Source organism: Mus caroli, chromosome 8 (genome assembly GCF_900094665.2).
Source record: "Mus caroli chromosome 8, CAROLI_EIJ_v1.1, whole genome shotgun sequence".
NCBI classification, from domain to species: Eukaryota; Metazoa; Chordata; class Mammalia; order Rodentia; family Muridae; genus Mus; species Mus caroli.
The window spans coordinates 96475593-96498990 of record NC_034577.1 but is presented as its reverse complement, the minus strand read 5'-3'; the positions used below and the strand labels follow the sequence as shown (position 1 = coordinate 96498990).

General features: G+C 50.0%; 1 protein-coding gene across 2 annotated transcripts; it reads right to left on the bottom strand.

Annotated features, from left to right (window-relative positions):
• Nucleotides 1-1655: 1655 nt before the first annotated feature.
• Nucleotides 1656-23112, bottom strand: Slc9a5 (solute carrier family 9 member A5). 2 transcript variants are annotated; one of them, XM_021169673.1, is made up of 16 exons: nt 21795-23112; nt 17677-17979; nt 16102-16265; nt 15860-15938; nt 15385-15562; nt 14674-14894; nt 14251-14453; nt 13938-14027; nt 13771-13841; nt 12914-13043; nt 12235-12323; nt 11962-12088; nt 8053-8223; nt 7481-7550; nt 6677-6811; nt 1656-3546 (listed from the first exon to the last, which is right to left on the bottom strand). In XM_021169673.1, exons 1-16 carry the CDS (start codon nt 21988-21990, stop codon nt 3077-3079), a joined length of 2697 nt encoding a protein of 898 aa, XP_021025332.1. In that variant the 5' UTR covers nt 21991-23112; the 3' UTR covers nt 1656-3076. The 2 variants fall into 2 exon arrangements, with proteins under 2 accessions (XP_021025332.1, XP_021025333.1); XM_021169674.2 differs by having other exon boundaries at nt 3077-3546; nt 7481-7547; nt 21795-22100.
• Nucleotides 23113-23398: the final 286 nt, after the last annotated feature.

Here is a 23398-nt window from a genome sequence, read left to right as displayed (position 1 = left end):
TAGTCAGCCCAGCCTACGTAGCAAGCTCTAGGCCCATGACACCTGGATCCCCTCTCTCCATTCATTCCAGGTAAGATAACCACCCTGTCATTTTTGTCCCATCAAGTGACCAAACTTTTTTGTTGTTGTTGTTTTTGTTTTTGTTTTTCGAGACAGGGTTCCTCTGTATAGCTCTGGCTGTCCTGGAACTCAGAAATCTGCCTGCCTCCTAAGTGCTGGGATCAAAGGCGAGCACCACCACTGCCCTGTCTAGCTTTCCTTTCTTGGAATCCACTATTGGAGCTTCCAGATAATCTACTTCTTCCTGTCCCCCTTCTTCCCAGGACCCAGAGACCCACAGCCTTTTCCATGCAACTTTGCCTTGCATTAGGAGCAAGATAATACAAACAACTTAGGATCCATTACCACGGAGCCAGGGCTGGGACACTTCTTTCCCATTTTAACCTTAGCAGTAATCTTATGGAGTGTTAACTTTTGTTCTTGTTAAATATGACTGTTAACTCTTTTGTCCTTGTTGGTTTGCTTTGTTTTCACTGTGTACCTCTGGCTAGCCTGGAACTTGCTATATCGGCCAGGCTGGCCTCGAGTTCACAGGGATCCATCTATTTCTGACTCTTCAGTGCTGGCCTTAAAGGGGTTTTGCCACTACACCTTGTTCCAGCTATCCCATTTTAGAGATGAGAAAACTAAAGCTCAAAAAGCTTAGGCCCCAGGCCCCAGATGATATAGATAATAAGGCACGGCTAGGACTGACTCCAGATCGTTAAATTAACTACCAGGTCTTATCATTGTGAGCAACTTGAAGGCAAAGCTACGTCACTCTTCCTTCTTATCCCCGTGCATAGCATAGGGGGGGAAAAATGACCAAGTCTGTGGGTCGTTGACGTGTCTTAAGGTCCTGAGACTCAGCGACATGGACGTGGCTAGTGATTGCCTACAGTTGGGTGGTGGGTAGGTTGAGGAGTAACGTCTCTCGAGTTCAGGGCTTCGTTGGGGGATGACGGAAGTGTTCTATTCTTACATCATGAGGTGTGTACAGCTGTGTGAACACACTAAACACGGGCTGGACAGAAAGTTCCATGGTTAGAGCACTTGCTGGTCTTTCAGAGGACCAGAGTTTGCTTCCCCGCACCCATGTCAGGTCCACAAACACACGCGGCTTCAGCTCCAGGTGACCCAGGGCCTCTGGATTCTGAGGGCACTTGCACTCCTGTGCGTACCTACCTGCAGACCCACGGGCCTACACACATAATTAGAAATAAAAAATAAGCCTTGTCTTGAGACAGTGTCTCTCTCTATGTAGCCCTGGCTGTCTTTGAACTTGCCACATAGACCACAGTGGCCCTGAAACCATAGAGACTTGAACCCATAAAGACTGGCCTGGCCGGGCGTGGTGGCGCACGCCTTTAATCCCAGCACTCGGGAGGCAGAGGCAGGTGGATTTCTGAGTTCGAGGCCAGCCTGGTCTACAAAGTGAGTTCCAGGACAGCCAGGGCTATACAGAGAAACCCTGTCTCGAAAAACCAAAAAAAAAAAAAAAAAAAAGACTGGCCTGAGTGCTGGGATTAAAGACATGCACCACCATACCCAGCAAAAAACAAAAACAATTTTAAAAAGATCAAAACAAAAAACTTAATTGTACCTTTTAAACAAGTGAATTTTATGCCATTTTATTCTCAAAGATGTGTTTAAAAATTCTTCAGACAGTAGGAACTGGACTTGGGGGATGCTGTTATCTAAGGATTTCAAAGCCCACATTCCTTTGTCTAATAAATGCTCAGGGGACCCAGCTCTCCGGAGCTTGAATTCCTACCTGTCATGTGCAGAGTGACACTTGTTCATCTGGCTCGCAGCTGTTCTTACACTTTCCTAGAAATGTCTCCGTGGTACTGCACATAGAGGCTTCGTCCGTGGATAGCGTAGACTCTCACCTCCCTGCTGGCCTTTCCCATTTATGGATTCCCAGTTCTGAGATGCCCCCTTCTCCAACCCATACAGTGATCCCCTAGACTGCCAATCCACGCCTCCTGCCAGTGGGATAATACTGGCAAAGCACAGGGACCAGAGGGACTAATGGTTCTGCCTAAGCTATCCCCTACTATTCTCTACTCCTGAAAAATCTTGAAATAGGCAGACCCCTTCTTGTCCTTACCCCTAAAAGCTTGAGACAAATGGACAGAGGACGCTCATTCATCTGAGAGATGTTTAATGTATCTTGGGTTTAAGGTACAAAACACACGGCAGGGGCTAACCCCGGGAAAGTCACCTGTTAGTCAGCTGCCCCCAAACATTGCAGCCAGGCATCCCAGCTCCACCAGGAATGGTGCAGTGGCCCTGGGATACTTGGTCCCTTCTCCCTTTGGGAAAATTCTGAGGTGGTGATGGGCCCAGAGACCTGTCTCCTACTCTAAAAAAAAAAATCTCAGATCCAAGCCTCAGAAAGTTCCAGATTTAGACCTAATGCAGTAGACTGGCTATGAAGCAGCTCTGAAGGAAAGCCTGGCCCAGCGCCTAGGTCCTAGAAAAAGAGTCACCATGACCTCAATAACTGGAAGCAAAGGGAAAGGGTTAAAGCAAGATGTGGTGCTCATGGAGCTGACCCAACAAGTTAGCTGAACTGACTGAGGCCTGCCCTCTGTCCTAGCCCAGTTGCTCTGAGGACCAGCCCTTCCTTAAGCCTCGCTGCCAGGGCACTGATCCTGACCTGGTGCAGGAGAGAGGGTGGAGGTCAGGGAGGATCAGTGTCCACTGAAGAATGATGCTTTGTGGGGAGGAACAGCTGCCAACAGTAAGTCCAGGAAGACGCCCTAGGGAAGGGACAGCAGCTTGGGGGCCTATCCCTTAGAACTCTGGACTGGATCCTGAGCCATTTTTCAAAATGAAAAGTGGGAAGGGTTGAGGGCAGGGAGAGAAGGGAGAAGGGTCCCTGTGAGGACCAGCCCAGGAAACCCTTCTGACCAGTCCCAAGGAGGCCATTACCACTTCAGTCCAGGCTGGGTAGGCTCCTCTGCCCAGGCTGAGGAGCACTCCCCACAGGGGCTCTACATCCTGCTCCCCCCCCCCCCCGAGGCCTGGGCTACAGCCTGCCTCCTCTGTTGAACTGGATGCACCAGTGGGAGTTGGCAGTGCCCGGACTAAGGTGAGTGTGGTCCTTGTGGCCCATGAGGGGCTGCAACTCCTGCTGTGGGATGTCGGCACTGCTCTCACTGCGAGAACGGCCAGCTTTGGCCAGGCTTGGGGGGAAGGCAAAGCTAGAGCGAGGGTCAGAAGACAGGTCAAGAGGAACCTGGGGCTCTTCAGTGACCAGAGGGTGGGGGGGTAAGCGGGTTAAAGTCGGGGGCTGGGTGCAGGGAGGGGATGCCAGGCTCTCCAGGGACGAGATGCTCTGGTTCCAGCCTGTCTGCATGTCCACAGGCACGATCTTGGTTGTTTCTGAAGACACATACACAGCCAGGTCTCCCTGCCCACTCTTCCAGGGTAACTCCTTCTCTGCACAGGTTGGGGATGGGGGAATGATGCGTGGGCTTGGACACACCTCAAGGCTTCCTGGGAACGCAGAGAGAGTACACATGAGTTTATTGTCAATGCAGGGGAATCCTCAAACGTACCCGAGGTCACCATATTGCACTCATCTGTGCTGTACTCAATAAATGTCTCCCTGGGAGGAAGTATCGGACTGCTTTGGTTGTCTTGTGTCCTAGCACTAGCAGAGAGTTGCACACAGAACCGCTGTCCACAGGTACATACTGAACAAATGGTAATTAACTACAGCTTAGGGAAACCAAACAAGAAGGATGCCTTGTCTCTGATCACCCTCAGTCAGCAGCAGCAGCAGCAGCAGCAGCAGCAACAGCAGCTCAGAGACCAGATCTTGCTAAGGCTCATCTGACCAAGCAGTGAGACACCCTACTGAGCTGTGACAACAACTGTGACAACTCCACATGGGGCTGGAGAGGTGGCTCAGAGATTAAGAGCACTTGCTGTTCTTGCAGAAGACCCAGTTCCGTTTCCAGGGCCAGGTCAGGCAGCTTACAACCGCCTGCAACTCCAGCTCGAGGGCATTCCCTGCCCTCTTCTGGCCCCTGACAGCATCCACAAATACATGGAATAGACAGACACACTCACTACACTTGTTAAACTAAATCTTTAAAATGTCTCCAGATGGGGACTGGAGAGATGGCTCAGTGGTGAAGAGCACTGGCTGTTCACCCAGAGTTCCTGAGTTCAATTCCCAACAAGCACATGGTGGCTCACAACCATCTATAAGGAGATCTAGTGCCCTCTTCTGGCCTCAGGCATACGTACAGGTAGAATGCTGTATACATAATAAATACGTTAATTAAAAAAGAGAAGATTCTGGACTTCACTGAAGTCCCCTTTGGAGCAAATTTTTTATGTTTTGGTTGTGAGCCTAGCCTTTAACTGCTGAGCCATCTCTTCAGCCATGGAGCACACTTACTACCCTACCACCTTCTTTTGTTTTATTTTGTTTTGTTTTTTTCAGACAGGGTTTCTCTGTGTAGCCCTGGCTGTCCTGGAACTCGCTCTGTAGACCAGGCTGACCTTGAACTTAGAGACTCACCTGTCTCTGTCTCCTGAGCACTGAAATTAAAGGTGTGTACCACTACCACCACCTGGTACCACCACCTTATAAACCTGGTATAATTTTTATAAGTGAATGAATGTCATTTTCTACAGGGAAACTTCTGAATCATAAAGTTAAAAAAAGAAAAACTTGGTTGTAGGTGATTTAAATTACATCAAGAAATTGTAAAAGTCTGTATGTTTAAATTTCTCAAAGTACAAAGGAGTTTAGAAATGTCATGTAAGGCTGATCTGGACCCAAACAGAAAGAAACTCTGTCCTTTTAAAATCTAATTCAGGGAATTAAATTATTTAAAAAATATTTTCCTGATTTTTTTTCCCCTAAAAGTTATTTTCATAGAAACCACAATACAAAGGCACAGCAAACTTTTGATCAGACACTGTTGGGGAAAATGAGAGGGAAAAAAGGACTACCTCTTGTTTTGAAGGTACTTGACTATCAAACTCCCAAAGAGTTACTTTGTGAAAGAGGCAGAATTGGTCTTGTGCTGCTTCAGGCTGTACCTGAAGATTTTACAGAAATTATGGTCCAGTATGAGGAGAAAAATTCACAGAAAGCTCAGATGGTGGATTTTGAGAAGGAAACCCTGAGGTGGCGATTTTCTCCAAGACCATGATTGTGAAGCTCAATAAAGGCCTGGATTGCTTCTTCCATAGATCCCAACGGAATGAGAGCCATCTTAGGGTCTCTCTGAAAGAACTTAAAAGCCTTCACTGAACATCCAGCTTCTGTGAACAGGTTCTTCAGATCATGCATTGTAACAGAAGGAGCAATGTTGGAAAGACACCGTGTGGCTGATGCAGAGAAGATATTTTGGAAATTCTTTTATCCGGGCTTTCTAAAGCAATGCAGGGGACTATTGCTGAAGTTCTTGGTCAGACCTTGGTCTTCCTGTCCCTCTCTAGGGAGCTGGATGGCTTGATGTTTGGACAGTGTAGCCTGAAGTACTTTAGAAGGGACTTATTAACTAAATGTAAAGTGTGGTCTATGCTGCATCTTTACTTGCACAAAACTGCCGTAAAGGGGCTGAATGAGGCAGCACACACCTTACTTCCAGGACTTGGAGGCAGGGTCAGGAGGATTGTGGGTTTGAGGCCAGCTGGGCCAGCCTAGGTTACATAATGAGACCTTGTCTCAAAATAAACAAATACAAATAAAAACCAAGGAAATCCTCCCAGCTAGGATTTTTTTGTTTTGTTTTGTTTTGGTTTTGGTTTTATGAGACAGGATTTCTCTGTGTAGCCCTGGAACTCACTCTGTAGACCAGGCTGGCCTCGAACTCAAGAGATCTGCCTGCCTCTGTCTCCCAAGTGCTGGAATTAAAGGCGTGTGCCACCACCACCTGGCTCCAGCTAGGTATCTTATGAGAAAGATTTTATATATATGGTTATGATACTGTGGTTGTGTCTTTAGGAAGAACACTTATCTTGTACGTTGTATGTTTATTGGTTGATAAAATGAGATATTTGGGATTTTCTTCCTAAGAACCCTGGGAGCAGGTGTCATAGGTCACAGTATCCGTGAAGGAAGACAAGCTATGAGCAGGTAACAGCTGAAGCTGGACATGGGCAGATGGGAAGTCATTTCACTACTGTGTCATTTCATATTTTGAAATTTTCTGCACTAAACTTCTCTAATGTCCCCTGAGTGTTTGTGCGGACTACCCCACCTAACATTAGGAGAGAGATCTCCAGGTGCAGAAACATGAATACTGCTTTTTATGCATAAGGATTCCATTTCGATAGACTCAGGCTCCTCCCAAGGTCAGGTGCCAACCTCCTCACCCAGAGCTCTACGTGCGGGCAGGTGTGCTAAGCCCGGGTCGCAAGAGACCTGGGTCACTCGCTTCTAGATCTGCTTATCACTTTGTGTTCCTTGGGCTGTGCTCTTTGAACCACGTGACAACGTGGGTCAAGTTCAAAGCCCGTTTGTATCATGTGATTCTGGACCAGGCTCTAAGGCTCTGAGTTCGATTGTGAGTCCTTGGATACCGACCGTAACCGGCCTCAGCTGCACAGGGGAGCGAGCCTACAAGGAGGGCATTACCTGAGCCCACAGGGAGAGCATTACCTGAGACCTTGCCTTCCTGGAGAACCTCACTGGTGGCACGAGCCACAAAGATGATCCCTTCATCGTCCTCTTTCTCTGTCTCTGAACTGTCGCTTTCTTCCTCCTCCTCAGACTCCACGGTTAGTATCACCGCAGCTGGACAAGGGTGAAAACCGAGTCAGGCCAACCAACCCAGTCAGTGGCTGCTTCTTGATATCAGACGACCTCACGTTAGCTCCTGCCCTCCCCGCTCCCCCTCTAAAACCCAAGTACACAGAAGCACCTGCATCTTCCTTCAGCCATTTTGGGCAGTGGCCTAGAGTGTTGGACGTGATGGGGGTTGGGGGGGAATTCCATTGCCCAAGGAGGCAATCCAAAGGTGCTAAGTCCTCAGAGGAAGCCATGAGGGCCACACCTCTTGGCTCTTTCTGTTGTCAGCCTAGACCAACTGATGATCTCCGCACCGGCAAGGCTGGAAGGTCCGCTAGCAAATGCGCCTTGCAAGGAACTAGGTTTGAGGACCTTATGCCTTTGGTTCCGCCTATCCTTGGAGGCCCAGGCCATTCAGTCTCTCTGTGACCTTTCCCAAGTCCTTAATAGTCCATAGTCTGAATCATCAGTTATGCCATGCATGCTCTACAGATGTGAACTATTCCAACACTCAAGTGTGCCCATCTAGTCCCTGAGGAGGGCGGGGGGGGGGGCACCCAGCTCCTGGTGCTAAGTGTTCCTAGAGGAGAGCCTCCAAGATTGGGATGACAGGCCTGCTCCCTCCCTTCCCCACCTCCCTTCCAGCCCTGTGGCTCCCTGCAGTTCCCTGCTTGCCTGTGTCCTGAAAGCCCAGGTCTCGAGGAGGCTTCCCATTGGTAGCTTCAGGATTAGCCACACCATCCTTCTGAGGACCAGAAAGCAAACCTAAGAGTGTGACCGCAGTCTTACCACCCCATTTCCCAAACCCTATGAAATGGCAAAAGTCAACAGAACCAGCTTTCCTAACCTAGAAGTGGCAGGGAAGGGCTGTTTATCACAATGGTCTTCCACTCCACTATTTCTCCGTCAGCCTGGCAGTAACTATGGAGCCTAGTGTGACCCACTTCCTATCAGAGTCTCTGAATACACGGGCCGGAATTGGCCGAAGGACTCCTTTGCCAAGAACTCTGCCCTTTTCCTGTCCGTTTCACCCCAGGTAGCAAATGGCCCCCACAACCAAGAGGCTACCCCTCCCTCTGAAGCCCAGACTGGGCCGAAAGGAAACCCAAACGCTAGAGTCACCAAACCCTGAAGGTGATTAAACAAAGCATCTCCTCGAGCTGAGTTCAGGATGTGAGAAAACTCAGAATTATTTGTTACCAGCCTATAGCCGTAAAGGAGGTGTCCCAGAGAAAAGACACACCCACCTTCTTATGGCTGGTCTTGCGGGGCCGAGGTTTGCTCTTGGTGAAACAGATGTTATGTTTGGTGGACTTAAAGGACTCGAGCCGTCGCTTCATGTTCTGCTGGAAGACCTCCTTGTCCTGTCGCTCCTGGGCATCCTCTGAGATGAAGTGGCGGCCGCAGCTAGCTTTGTACTGGCAATGACAACCCGACCTTGCCATGAGGCTGGGGGCCTGGGCCTCCACAGGAATCTCAGGCCGCACCCCCCAACATGTCCATCACAGGTCCTGCCAGCCTGGCGTTTCCAGAGTTCACCATGGAGTAACAAATAAAATTAAAAATATACAAATGGAATATAGCCAGAGACCCTGTATTCAGTTCACTAAGGAAAAATTGCCCTTTTTTTGACAAGTCCCTGGCTGCCTTTCCCTCAGATCTCTCTAATTTGAAGTGATGAGAGGCAGGGAGTCCTGTACTTTGTTCCTGGGGCCACTATAAAACCACAGAGCCACATCCTCTGAGTTTATCGCTGTGTCCTGATCCCCAGATAGCAACAGAGGATCCTCCTGCCAGCTAATTTCCTTCTAACCTTTTCTACAGCTACCTCAGCACCAGGCCAATGCTCTGGACTTGCCCTGAACCCTAGATCCTCTTGGTCCCAGCAACGGCTTATTTAATACATAGGCAACCCTTTATCTGCTTCGTTTAACTCTTTCTCAGGAAGACCAAGACATCCATACAGTCCCCCAGCCTACCTATTTCTGCCATTGGCAGCTTAGCCATCTCTTCCTCTCTAGTGGGAGGAAATCAGCCAAGTACTATCTGGACCATTCCTGGTCACTCTATTTTGCCTCACATTCTCTTTGGTTCTTTTCCTATTCCTTGTACTTCCTGTTTCTCTGACCCTCTTCTGAGAGCTCCTTCCAGTCTCCCATCCACCTTTCTCCTTTCCCTATGGAGCTGGAAATGCCACCCCACCTCTGGGGCAAGGTGGCAGTGCTGTGTCAGCTGTGCTCAGCTGCTTCCTGGATCCCTCAGTGCTCAGCTACCCCTCCCCAGCCCCCCCCACCTTTGCTTTCCTTACTAAGGAATCCCAGTGTCCACTTCCCCTCTGCTTTTAGAAAAGCTCCTGCCCTTGTTTTTNAANTNNTTTNATTNNNTCTNNCNNCCCTTTTTTTTTTTTTTTTTTTTTGAGGCCAGGATCTTATAAATCGATTTGGACATTTTCCTGTCTAGTACTTCCTTAAATAGAGCCTCTGGCCTCTGGATGGCAGCCAGCCTTTCTTCCACCCAAGGCTTTTCCTTCTCTAAGGGGTCCCTTCTCGCCTTGGCTGGCTTCCTGGCCTTTTCTTCCATGTATATTTTTCTGTATTGCTCTTGGCCCTGTTTCTCTAAACCCTCTCCCCAGAGATCCTATGAGCTCTCTCCACTTCAGCTAACCAGGCGACATGATGTGAGGTTTCAAAACACCAGGCATCAGAGCAGCTGCACTGGAACTATCTGGGGGCTTATTAAACACACAGCCTCTTCATCCCACTCCATATCACAGCATCTAAATCCCTAGGAGGGAAAGCCAAAAGCTTCCATCAAGCTTCTCTATGAGGAGACCTCTTCCAGATCTTTCTCTCCAGCCCCTCCTCTCTCTTAAGCTATATCTTAATTGACTATATACGATCTCTAACGCTGTTTCTGGAAAGAACATAAGGAGTTAGGGACTGTGTCATGGTGCGACTAGATGCATTCAGAGCTAGTCAAGTAACCGTACCCCAAAAACGCTCCATCCATGTCAGCCTGGAGGAAAGTCTTAAGGAGCTTGCCACAGGGTTCTGTCCTCAGCTCTATCCTGTTCAATGTTTATGATGGTTTAGATGGATGTAAAGTTAACAGGCTTAGCAAATGTTCGGATGATATGGATCTGAGAAAGAGACATTTGGTGGTAGACATGGGATCCAAATGATGGAATGATGGTGAAATTAAATAAGATGACATTTGACAATATCTTTAAACTATGCAAAAAACTGAAGCCAACTCATCAGCCAGACACACACGCACGCACGCATGCACACCTCTATGTACTCTCTCTGATGTAACATAGTAAGAAGGATACAGCATACCCGAAAGCCCCTGGACCTGATCAGGCTCCAGATTTTTTTTTAATGATTTATTTATTTTACGTATATGAGTACACTGTAGCTGTCTTCAGAAACACCAGAAGAGGGTATCCAATCCCATTATAGATTGTTGTGAGCCACCATGTAGTTGCTAGGAGTTGAACTCAGTACCTCTGGAAGAGCAGTCAGTGCTCTTAACCACTGAGCCATCTCTCCAGCTCCCAGGCTCCAGATTTAATAGTCAGAAAATATAAGAAATGGAGTAATATGCTAAATAACACTTGGCTGGTCAGCAAAATCTAGAAAAATGGTAAATCCTCCAATATAAAGAATTTAGTTTCTTCAATAAATAGCAAGGGGAAAAAGAAAAACTGTTATAGGTTTGTCTTATTGGAAGACATATTTCCCAGACATAAATTGTGAGCTTCATTTGGATCCTGAGCTATGCAAACCAGCTAGGAAAAAACAGATATTTATTGAACAGTGACTGAGCATTTGCTATAAAGAATTATTATGTTATAATAGTAATACTATGATTTGATTTAACTTGATTTTTTTTGCAGTGCTGGGAAGTCAAACTCAGGGCCTCATAGATGCTAAGCAAACGTTCTACTACTGTCCAATATCCTCAGCCTGACCTAATGTTTTAAAGATCTTGCCAGCTCAGTGGTGGTTTCACACTTGGAACCCCAGCATTTGGGAGGCTGAGGCAAGAGCATCCCCCAATTTGAAGCCAGTCCTAGGGCGGCTAGCAAGACTGTCTTAAAGAAGCCAAAAAATAAAAGAAACAAAGAGTTCTTGCCGTATACTGAGATATTTATAGATAATATCAGATGATGTCTGGAGTCTGCTGTAAGACAAAGTGTGGGCAGGGTGTGGTGGGTTATGGAGCGAAAAAATTTAATCACGCACAGATAATTATTAGAGTTGGGTAATGGATAAGTGAGTTATTTCATTCTTGCTACTAAAATTTTGCACAAGAAAAACATTAAAAGGAAAAGAAAACTTGGAATGAGGTGGGTTTGCCAGCAATTATATGAGGGTCTGGTGGAATGTGAGGACAATATGGTGAACCAAATCAGGGGTCCTGCACAGCCGAAACAGCAAGTCCAGAATAGAAAAATAAGGGAGCCCCTGTCACTTGTCCTAGACAATCACCTAGTAGCTCCTCCATGGGGTGGGGGAGGGGCTTCTCATGGGCAAACACACACCAGAGGCAGAAGGGGCTGCAGGGGTGGGGTGGGGGGTGGGGTGAGAGTGGGTGGTCTGAGTAAAGCCACCTGCACATCTTATTCTGCAGAACTGGAAACTAACGGGAAGTGCTCCCAAATCCAGCCAAATTCTATCTCAGTGTTCTCTGTAGTGCTGCCATGAGTAACAGTCAAGAGTCCTACTTCAAAAGGTCCAGGATAGTGACCTGCTGCCCCCTTGTGGGGTTATAGAAGATCCTCTCCTGGATAGGATGGGCCTTTCCACCCTCAAAGCTCCAAAGCTGCCTGATTTTGCACAGGACTAACCCGCCTCTCTCTCCTTAAACTGATTCAGAAGGCCTTCTCAGGTCCCCGCTTCCCCCTTTGACCTGCATCCTCAAAGCTCCCTGTACTCTGTCTCTTCCTCTCCCCTCAGGGACATTAGCCATGGGTGCTCCTCTCCATCCTAAAGCCCAGCTTCAAGTCCAAAGTGTTCCCTTCTAGAGTCCCAACCTGTTCAGCTTTCAATTCAATTCATTTCAACCGAATGCCCGACGAGTCTCCAATCACGGGCTCTACCGTCCACTCCCCACCACCCTGGGAACTCCTCCCACATCCTGCAAGCCCTCACCCTGCGCCGTGGCTTGTAGAGGCCTCCACAGAGCAGATGATGCATCACGGCATCCTCCCGGTCTCGGCCGCTGCGCACAGTGTCAATCACCTGCAGATCCAGACACGCTCCACTGCCGCTCTCCCTCCTGCGGGAGGCAGGGATAAGTGTGCTGAGGACTGGGCAGGACAGGTGAGGGGAAGGGCACAGGCAAGGTGTTGATACCTCCCTCCCCAGAGGGATCTGGGGAGAAGAGCTTGGGGGAAGGGAGGAGGGAGTGGCTTGTGGACTCACAACAGGTTGGTGACAGAGGTCTCTGCCACAGAATTTCTGCTAGGCATAGAGGGCAGAGTGAGTCCTGTGGAGGACAAGACGTGGCCTCCCTGTAGGAGTCAAGACGGAGGTCAGACAAGGGTCAGATGAGGAGGGGCCCAGACAGAGGGTAATGAAAAGAATTACAAGTGTTAACAATTATTTTGAACACTTTTGTTTTGAGCCAGGGCTAGGGATTACCCAGGTTCTCAAATGCTACACAAGTGGTGAACCGTTGAGCTATATCCACGGGCATTATTTTGTTATTTGTTACAGCAGACACTGAAACACTTCACACTGAATTCTCAGAGTCGGGCCTGGGCAGTTCCATCCTTATGGTTACTTTCCCCTCACTGAGGAAACTGAAGCCTAGGCAACGTAAGTAACTTATCCAAGCATCGGCCCACCCATGATAATAGCTGAACTGTGTCTGCTGACTTCAGCATCCAGCTGTTTCCCACCTTCCTGTACAAGCCTGCCAGAGTCTGTCACTACCAGGCTTGCCCCTGCAGCTGTGACTTCACGACACCCTGGGGCCAGCTGGGAATTCCGATTCCCTGCTCCTTGCTAACAAGCCTGCCTGCCTGTCATTCCTTACAGCCCAACTCTGCTGACCATCTGTCTAGCCGCCACTGGCCTACCTGGTAACTGCTTGGCCCACCTGGTCCACAAAGCTGATGGCATCTCGGATGTTGAGTCTGTAGTACACATCCCAGATCTGGTCGCGGATACGATAGGCTGACCGCCGCATCAAGAGCTGACTCAGGTACTTCTTGTCAAACTGTTCCCACCTATAGAGGATGCCAGGCCCAATCCTGAGTATTATCCTCATGGTGTAGCTGGCTGCCCCTTCCCCTAGACAGGGCAGGGACAGTGCCAGCACTGGCCTGGCTTTCTTGGTATAAGTCTCAGCCAAGGAGAATCTCAAGGCTAGTCCCTGTTCTTACAGCCTTTACAGTTTCAGGAGAGAGTCTGTCATTAGTTAAAGTTATTTAAAATAACTGTAAAAAATTATAACCATGACAAAAAACTACCAAGGATAATTATAACGGGGATTTGTCCTTGTCAGAGAGGCCAGAGGTCTCCAAGGAATCAACGCCCGTGGTTAGATCTGAAGGATGATTCAAAGCTAAGCTAAGAGGGAGGTGAGGCAGGGTTCTGGTAGACAGAACACATCCAGTGGTCTCAGTGGCCAGGCTTGGACTGCATGGTGGGCTCTGAGTTCTAAATAGGGTCTGTGTAATTATCAGACAGACCACCAAACGCATAACAGAACAGAACAGAACAGGGCGGGAGTCTGGCAAGTGCCGGACCATGCAGCGTCTAGCAGGCCACCCTGGTGGGGGGGGGGCTCTATCTTATCCTGAGGACACTGGGGTGCCACTGAAGGGCTTCAGGCAGAGGTCACGCAGCCTGAACCTGGCTGCGTCCCCTTCTCAGAAGGGTGGCATATCTCCCATGCTGCCCTGGCTGATAGGGGCCACTGTTGCTGAAGGAGCCTTGGGGCAGCTCCCTCACCTGTCCCTCCAGTAGTGGTAGCCATGGTGCCCCACAACGTCCTCCACTGCGGCCAGAATGTGGTCAAAAGTCTAGAATGGGGGTGGGTAGGGGGACTGCATCAGGACTCTGCCAACGTAGGAGGAGGGAGAGAGGGGCAGGGGAGGGGATGAGGCTCTGGTACCCACGTGCTCATGCAGCTCCTGGTTCAAGGTGGGTTTGTGGTAATCACTCCTCTTCACCCTCAGCCACTTGACCAGTGGCTTGATGGTCAAACCCTATGGACAGGCAAGAGGTGAGCCCTGTCCTGTTCAGTTCCCTGCTGCCTTCCCCCGCCTCCCCCCACAAAAAAAATTGGGTCTCAGTTATATCACATTCAAAGCCTGGGAAGTCAGGTCCCTGCCTCCCCCGGTGGAAACGAAAGGCCCTGTCCCAAAGTGTTCCAAGACTCTCCCAGGGCCTGCTGAACCTCTCCCCACCAAGCCTCCTGGGCGCTCCCACCTGCACGATGACGGTGAAGAAGACCACCACAATAGTGGTGGCCACAAAGTAGTCCTTGGCAGGGACTTTGGTCCTGTCCAGGAGGATGACGAGAGCAAAGGCCACAGCCCCCCGAAGGCCCCCATAGGACATCACCACCTGGTCAATCTTGTCCAGAGGGACCAGCCGGAACTGATTCAGCGCCCACGTCTGCAAGACCACGCCTATAGCAGGAGGGAGGGCCAGCGGGAGCAAGGGGTTGGGAGCGGAGGACACTGGGAGCCCGGCACCAAGCATCTGGGCTAAGGTCTGGCAGGGGTCAGGACAGGTGAGCGCTGCGGGGAGGCGTGGGAATTGATGTGGATGTGAACTTGGACTGAGGGGATGAGGGGCGGGTGAGAGGGGAAAGGAAGGGGACAGGGGAGCAGAGGGTGCCAGCAATACCCAGGGCTCGGAAGAACAGGATGAAGAAGAGGGTGCCCAGCACCAGCCCAGAGTCCCAGGCCCATTTGGAAGAGTCCACGGCCGAGATGCCAAGTAACATGAAGATGACCGTTTCGGCACAGCTGGCGAGTGTTTTCATCGTGTACTTGACAGCCGTGCGGGACTTATGGGAGATGTTGGCTTCCACGTATTTCTTACATCCCAGGCCACACATGGTCACCCTGGGAGAGGGACAAAGTGCAGGTGAGGGAGGGTCCGGAAGGCTCGAGCCTGCAGCTGGAGGGGGTACTGCCCATCACGGGGTATCAGGTGTCCCATGTCAAAGTTCAGGGATGCATGAAGATTACTAGTTAGTGGTAGTCCTGGAATAAATACAGATCTCCAGGTTTCCCATTAGTGCCTCTTGCTCTGACTAACAAACCCTCTGGGGAGTGCTACACCCATACCAACCAGTGGTTTCGGGCCTTGAAGTATGCTGGCAACTTAACCTGCACTTCAGGTAGAGGAAGTGTGAGCCTTCAGGTGCTCAGACAATTCTGGGTGCTAGAGCACAACCTGAGGCTTGTGTCCTCTGAGGAGAGAGTATGAGGTGTCCGCTACCACAAGGGCTCCACGAGGCCTACAGGTTCCCGAAGACCTTGCGTTTGGTCACGTAAAGTATTGACTCTCCCTTTCCCAGTTGCCTGCCTGTGATAGCCCCCCAGGACTCACGCAAGAATGGCGGACAACGAGGCCATCTCAGCAGTGAGGTAGGCTGCGTAGGCGAGGAGGAAGACCAGCAACGGCTCGATGATGCGGACCCGCTTGGTGAAGCGTGTGGTCAGGGCCAGGAGGAAGGCAAAGACTAAGCCCACGGCTGCCCCGCCCAGACTGACCACAAACAGGGAGGCTGGGGGAGGAGTGGGTTGTCAGCACGACCCCTGGCCCAGACCCTCCCCAAGCTGGGCTGACAAAGTCTGTTGCCTAGTAAGAAATAGAGAGGAAGGCACCCACCACGCTCCCTGGGGCTCAGGATCCCAGACTAGAATTCCAAGGCAAGCTCCTCCCAGACCCCATTTCTCCATAGAGGAGAGGAAGGAATGAGACATCAGAATAGCCTCCTCTGTCCCAAACGCTGGCTGGGTGAGTCGCAACAATCCAGAGAAGGCAGACATTGAATGCAGGCCAAGTTGGGGGAAATACTGACCGACGCCCTTTAGGTAGTCAGTGGCCTGCACGTTGGCAGAGCCCATCTCCACAAAGGAGTTGCAGACCTTGTACAGCACCTGAGTGACAAGAGGAGAGACAGGAAGTAGGAGGGGGCCACACGGGGGAAGTGGGTGGGAACAGAAGAAAGCTCAGACATTTCCTCCCCAGGGGACTAGGAGGAAAGGTCTAAGCCGGGTCACGCCGAAGGTCAGGGGTCAGCAAGCCACCAGATGTTCTTACCACAGTTACTGCATCATTGAGCAGAGACTCGCCGAAGATGATGATAAAGAGGGTCTGATTGACATGCACCTCCTCAAAGACGGCCAACACGGCCACAGGGTCCACTGCTGAGATGAGACTCCCGAACAGCAAGAAATCCAGCAGTCCAGCCTGTACCCTAGGAGCTGCCAGTGAGAGACAGAAGATAATAGGGCTGGTTGGTGAAGATGACTTTCTCTGACAGGACTTCCGGTGACAAGACCACAAGCTTTCCTACTGGGAAGAAATAAACCCAAAGGGAGTTTGGAAAGGTAGGGGAACGGGCCTGTGTCCTACGGGCTTGAGCTGTGGTGTGCCTAAGATCTGGCTTTGCCCATCACCAGTTGCTGTGATATGGGCTCTTGTTGATGTAACAGGACTCTCTCTTTGCCTAACTCACAAGATGGCTGCAAAACCATTCAGCCGGTGCTAGTAATAAAACTGCAGCAAACGTAAAAGATAAAGTAGTTGACAGCAGGTAGAATTGACTGGCTTTATTACCCAGGATAACAGGACATGGGTTGTCCCACACCTGTGGTTCTCAGCCAACAGATGGATGTGGTGTGTACACAGTTCTCAGCGGGAAAGGAAGGCTGGATCAGAAGGCCGGATCGCAGTAAGAAAAGTACCATAGGTGGAACTTGAGTATTCCCCATAACCCTGTGAGCCTCAGTTTCCCCATATGCAAAATGGGAATGATATCAATCTCAAAATGTTCTTTATTTAGTTAGCGCCTAACACATGGTAAGACACCAGTACCGTTACTATTTAGAATTACTACTATGCTTAGAATCTGAGGTCCTCCCTTCCTTTCCTGCCCCAAATAGCTCACTTTTTATTAAGAACACGAGACTGGAGTTCCAGCTGGGAATTGCAAGCTTCTCCTTTTTTACCTTAGAAGAAGTCTGATTTAATATCAGGACTGAATGGATTTCTTATGACAGGAAATAAAGAAGAGGTTGGGAGAGGGCCTAAATGCAGAGCCTCAACAAAACGGAGGCTAAGCACAGGCCCTGATTCCCAACGAACCCAGAGGGCTCTATTTTCTCTTCCATTAAATGAGGTAATTCCACCTCACCAGAGGTAGTAAGAAGACACAATACAAAAGAATGCCCAGTTATAGCAGTTAGCATTTCGTGGATGTAAAATATGCACTTATTAGAAATAAAAACTGGAAACCACCTGGCATAACTTGGGCAGCAGACCTAGAACTATAAACCCTTGCAGGGCTGGCAAATGGCAGTGTTGTGACAGAGGGCAGGAGTCGACAGAGTGCTACTGCAGCCTCCTGAGCTCTAGCAGCCCACACACAGCTGGGAACCCGGCCCCTGATCAGCCGTCACGCTGCAGAAGCACAGAGCCAACTGGCAGAGACCAAAATTAGGACCAAAGCCTATCTGGAGGACCGCCATTCACTCCAGGTGAGTGGGACCTGCAACTGAGCTCCCAGGGAACAGGACTCATGCGTCTGACCTTCAGAGCTGGAGAAGGGACTTAGGGGATGGAGCTAGCAAGACGACTTCTTCTTTAAACAGCTTAGGCCCTAGGGCTACTCACCCACAAGTCCAGCCTGCTGCAGGCCCCAAAGGGCAACACCTGTTGTGAAGGCATTCCAGAGTGTGCCCACCACGGCGTAGGTGAGGATGGCACCCAAGTTGTCAAAAAACAGCCGGCTGGGCATGAAATAGCCTGAGTCTAGCACGATGGGAGGGAGCAGGAAAAGGAAGAAGGTCCCCGGCTCCAGCTGGTACTCAGCCTTCTTGGCCACGGCTAAGACAATGCCCCCTAGCACCAGGCCCAGCAAAATCAGCAGGCAGCTCTCAGGGACCAGAGATGTTACCTTCCGGGACAGGTGGAACACTGGAATGCAAGGAGGCAACAGGTAAGAAAGAAGCCGTGGGGTGGCCTCCCACAGCCTGGCTTGGAATACTTTGTCTTAACCAGGTTACCCAAAGTTAGACTCCCTGGCCCTAGGACCAATGGAAGAACTACAGAATCTCCGACTCCAAGGCCACAAGTTCTCCATGGCCGCAAGGCTGTTCTTGCCTCCCCTCCCTCCTCCTTTCTGAAAATGCCCCCTCCTCTGCATTGCCATTCCCAGGGACTGATCTTATCTTTCCCTGACTTCCTTTACCCATACAAGTCGTCTGACGTTTAGCAAATGCTAAACAGGCTGTCGATATCATATCATGTATAGGATTGCTAGGGAAGAAGAAATCGGGGCCTCTAAAATCAAGTGGACTGGGTTTGAAGACTCATCCTTTGACTCTCGAATGTTCCCATCTGCAAAATGGGAATGAAAAGAATAACGAGCTGGGAGTGGTGGCACACGCCTTTAATCCTAGCACTCAGAAGGCAGAGGCAGGAGGATTTCCAAGTTCGAGGCCAGCCTGGTCTACAAAGTGAGTTCCAGGACAGCCAGGGCTATACAGAGAAACCTTGTCTCGAAAAACCAAAAAAGAAAGAAAGAAAGAAAGAAAGAAAGAAAGAAAGAAAGAAAGAAAGAAAGAAAGAAAGAAAGAAAGAAAGAAAAGGATAACGATCAAATCGGATGGTTGGGAAGATTAAATAAAACACCCTGTTTATCAGCATTTAGAGCGGGGCCTGGTAGGACAGACCTATGATCAATGTAACAAGCCTCTCTCAAAATAAGTTCAGGATGCAGCTGAGCTGTAAGACATTCAACGGCAGAGCATATCCTACCATTCACGTGGTTCTAGACTCAAGCTTCAGCAACGGGAGGTGTGGCAGAAAAATCAAGTACAGCGGCACACACTGGTCATCCTAAGACTTACCAGGCTGAGGTAAGAGGTGGGCCGTGAGTTCAAGGTAAACATTGTGTAGGATTTAAAAAAAAAAAAAAAAAAGATTGATTTATTTATATTTTATGTGTATGAGTATTTTCTTGCATGTCTGTAAGGGTGTCATGTATACGCCTGGTGTCTTAGGCCGGGAGAGGGTGTCCGATCCCCTAGAGCAGGTGTCACAGGCTACTGCATGTGTCAGTTACTGTGTGTGCACTGGGAAGTAAACTGGAGGCCTCTACAGGAACGGCCAATGCTTTTTTCTTTCTTTTAAGCACTGAGCCAACTTGGTTTATATAGAGAGTTCAGGGCTAACCTGGGCTATGTAGCAAGACTTTTTCTCATCTGCTCCTCCCGCCCCAAAAGAAAGCACTTAGCACATTGATTTATAGTAAATACTCAATAAATGTTTGCTATTAATATAACCCATTCTATGCTAACATATGTACACATAGCTCCTTTTAGATGCACCTTGGGCCTCTCAACCTAAGGTACATATTTCATTCAATAGCTCAGTATAAAAGGCTTTCCGTAGCTGGGTACCGTGGCACATGCTTTAATGCTAGCACTCGGGAAGCAAGTAGAGGCAGGCAGATCCCTGTGCGTGTGAGTTCCAGACTAGCCAGGGCTGTATAGTACTCAGGCTCAATAAAGAAAGAAGAAAAGGAAGGGAGAAAGGAAGAAAGGAAGAGAGAGAGAGAGAATCTCAAAGCCCCTTGACCTTATCAGTATCTAATGATGTGATCCCAGGAAATTTATTTATTTATTTATTTATTTATTTATTTATTTATTTATTTATTTTTAACGTGTATTTGTGTACCACGTGAGTGCAGGAGCCCACAGATCCTCTGGAAACTGAGCCATGGTCTGACGTTAGCTGCCATGTGGGTCCTGGGAACTGAACCTGGGTCTTCAACAGGAGATGCTCTTAGCCACTGACCCAAGTCTCCAGACCATCAGGCAAGTTCTTTGATCTACCTAAACTTCAGTTTCTCTCCTGTAGCATAAGAAAAACATCCATCGCTAAGGGCAGAGGTAGAGTATACAAGATGGGCAAATGTGCCTAGCTTGGTATCAGACACACAGTAGGCTCTCAACAAATACTAATTACATTTGACTCTGGAGAAAAGAAACATATCTGTCTCTAGGAGAAAGGATTTCTGACATTATTGCTTCTCCTACCTTTGTCCCTAATATGGTTCTCCCTTGGGTTCTTGCATGTTGGACACAGCCCATATGGCCCAGTCCCTCAGGCAGATAGAGGAAAGATCCTTATTAGCCTTAACCTTATGCCAAAGCAAGGCCCTTTGGAAACTGCACCCAAGGCCCTACATCTTATCTAGAACATAGGGGACTCTGCATCTATGTGTACTGACTGAAAGGAAATGTATGGAATGAAAGGGCATTCTAGTTTTGAAACTGGAAGGTGTTCCAGAATACTGTGAATGCCCCTCCCCCAAGATTCCTCTTTAGCTGGAGAGGACTCGTCGCCTTCCTCTGTAGGAGGTATTATCCAAACTAGAAAAGGCACTGTTTATTTAGGATGTTTAAAGCTATAAACTTTAAGTAAGAGAAGGCTGTTCTACAACCCATGGGCTTGTCCACAAACGCATTCCTTACTCCAAGTTGAAGCTGCTTTCTACACCTTGCTGCTAGGCCTCTAAGGTGAGCTCAGACACAGGTCCTCCTCTCTCCAGCCCCATCTCTGGTTTCCTTCTTCCCTGAGCATGCCCCATCCCCATCCCTGCAAACCCACGACCTATGAAAAAGTCAGTTCTCTGGCAGAATCAGGTCCCCTGAAGATTCTTAGAGCTCCATTATTAATTGTGGGCTGCCAAGGTGGAGTGGAGAGTTCTATCACATCTCTATTTCCCGTTCTATACCCCCAGCAATATCCCAGGAGAAGGAGGCAAACACTAGGCTGTGGGATTCCTACATGAAGGTTTCACTGGGGAGACTGGAGTACAAGCTGTGCCAGCATAGATGGAGAGTGAGTAGCAGCGCTCAGCTATAATTAGTCACCCCCACAGCAGAGCTTGAACAACAGTGAGAAAGGAGGAGGGTCTCCATCGAGGAGGAGGGACCACTGGCTGCCAGAAAGCGGGGAGAGGAAAGGAAAAGCATCTCTGATGGGGGAAAAATGTGTGAACCTGAAGCACAGCCTTCAATGTGAGGGCGGAAAGAGGGCGAACGTATGAAAGTACCCAGGGTAGCCAGCACACAGTCAAGATCCAATAAACGCAAGTTTTTTAAACATTGAAAAGAGGAATGTGAATTGGAGGGTGAGGTTGCAAATGGGCTATAGAAGGTGGCAACAGCTTTAAGTGGAGTAGAGAGATATGCTATAGGGAAAGTGGCCGTTTAGTTATCTCAGGAGATATTAAAATCTCAGACTCTTGGCCGTCTCTCTAGGGCAGGAAAATTTCTCAGAACCAGAATGCCTAGGGTTTCCAGGAGAATATCATCCCTTCAGTGTCCCCTTGCGTCCTCATTGCTGACAGGTTTCTGAGAAGCTGGACGTCTGGAGAAGAGGCCTTACTGACGTTTATTGAGGAGAGCTAACTGCAAGAAGGGGAAACTGGGGGAAAGAGTCTAAAGATGGAACGGCTGGCGAGAGGAGAGCGGCGACAGGCAGCCCTTAGGAAGGCAAATCCCCTGAACTACCAACAGAGAAGGGAGACCCACAAGAGAGCAGGAAATGGGAGAGAACCCAGATTTGTGGAATTGGAGCTTAAGTCCCCCGCACAATGCAAGACGCAGAACTGGATCTGGAGACCTAGGGGTTCGGGGGCGGGTCCTCTGCGGGCCGCTGGCCTGGCGTGCGGGCGCGCGAACACACACAGGCACACAGACGCACACACACACACTCACCGATTTTGGCCAAGCTGGCCACCAGGATCCACAGGGCCACCAGGTAGGGCGCCTCCACCTCGTGCCACTGCCAGCGGAATAGCGCCAAGCCTGGAGGAGGCTCACCCAACGGCCCGGACTCCTGGGTGGGTTCTTCTGTGGCCCCCGCCCCCGCCAGGGGCAACCCGGGCAGAAGAAGCAGTGCGGCGCGCAGCATCTTGCTGTCCTCCAGGCACTGCACGGCCGCCGGCCCCGCGTCGCTGCCGCCGCCGCCGCCGCCTACCCGGCGCCCCCGCGTCACAGGCACGTGGGGCTCACTCCCCCCAATCCGAGCTCCGATACCCCCAGGCCAGGTCCGGACCCCGAGACCCTGCCCAGGATCCTGGCAGTTAGGATCCCCTCCTCCATCTCTTCTAGGTTAATCTCATCTCCGGAAATTCCCCAGCATAACCCTCCTAACCCCTCGAGTCCTGAAACCCACTCTTTCGAGTGTGCTCTCCAAAACCGCCTCTCCTCCGGATTCAGAAAGGTGACCAGCCACCGGGTCCCGGAGCACCAAGAAGGACGGGGGTCTCGGGAAGCAGAGACAAGCGCAGCTACTGCAGAACACCGCCCAGCAGCGGGCCACCGGTCCCAGGTGCTCAGGCTGCGGGTCCCGGTGCCACGCTGAGAAAACCGCAGGGGGCGGTGCGCTGCCGCCTTCCAGCACGATCTCCAAAACCTGGGACCCCCCTACCGGCCCACTCCCAGACCACAGCTGCGCACGCGCACTGGGCACACCCAGAAAGCCTAATGGACAACGGTGCCCTCAACGTACCCAGAAACCTCAAGGCCGGGACGGACCAGGCTCTTTCCAGGCTGAAAAGGAGGCTATTCCTCTTCTCTCCAGAGCCCAGAGGCGCCGCCTTCCCTTTCCTTCAGACTACAGGGAACTGTTTGCCTATTCCATGGATCTGAGAGGACCTTATGGAATTCCCTTTAAATTAGGAACAACTTGGGGCATTTGACTCATCTCGCCCCAAACCGAAGAATGTCTCCACTTTCATTCATCACCCAAGCCGAAGGAACATGTGCTACCTGCCTCCTCACAGTGACTCATCCCATTCTTTTTCGAGAAAGAGCACCCGTCCTCTTTTTTTTTTGCCCCCACAGCTAAAGGGGACTGAATCCACCTCTTCTTTCAAATATAAAATCTATTTCTACTTCTTATTCCACATTGAAAGAGATTCTTCTTACTGCTTTCCCCAAATGAGAGAAATGCTTTCATTTGTCTTTCAAGCTAGCAATTAGTCCCGTCTCGTCCCTTAACTGAGAGTGGCCCAGCTACCCAGATTATCCGAAGAGATTTACACACACACCCCGCATCTGCCCTAAAAATCCCTACAAAGATCCGCTGCAGCCTCGCCCATACCAAATCTAAAGAAAGTCTCCCCGCCCTCTGCTCTGAGGCGGAGCGGGAGCTCGGGTTTTCCCGCCCTCCTAGCAATGGAACTAACGGGATCACCAGCTCTCTGAGTGGCTGGCCCAAGCGCCGCCTCCGGCGGTGGTTAACCCCGCGCGCGCGCTCGCCGCTCAGTCTTGGCTCCACCCCCTTCCTTGGCCCTACCTCCATCTGGCTCCGCCCC

Coding starts and splice junctions, on each gene's coding strand:
- Slc9a5 (XM_021169673.1), bottom strand. CDS start 21,990: ATGCTGCGCGCCGCACTGCTTCTTCTGCCCGGGTTGCCCCTGGCGGGG. Junction 15,939..16,101: donor TCAATGATGCAGTAACTGTG/GTAAGAACATCT, acceptor CTTGTCACTCAG/GTGCTGTACAAGGTCTGCAA. Junction 15,563..15,859: donor TGACTACCTAAAGGGCGTCG/GTCAGTATTTCC, acceptor CTCCTCCCCCAG/CCTCCCTGTTTGTGGTCAGT.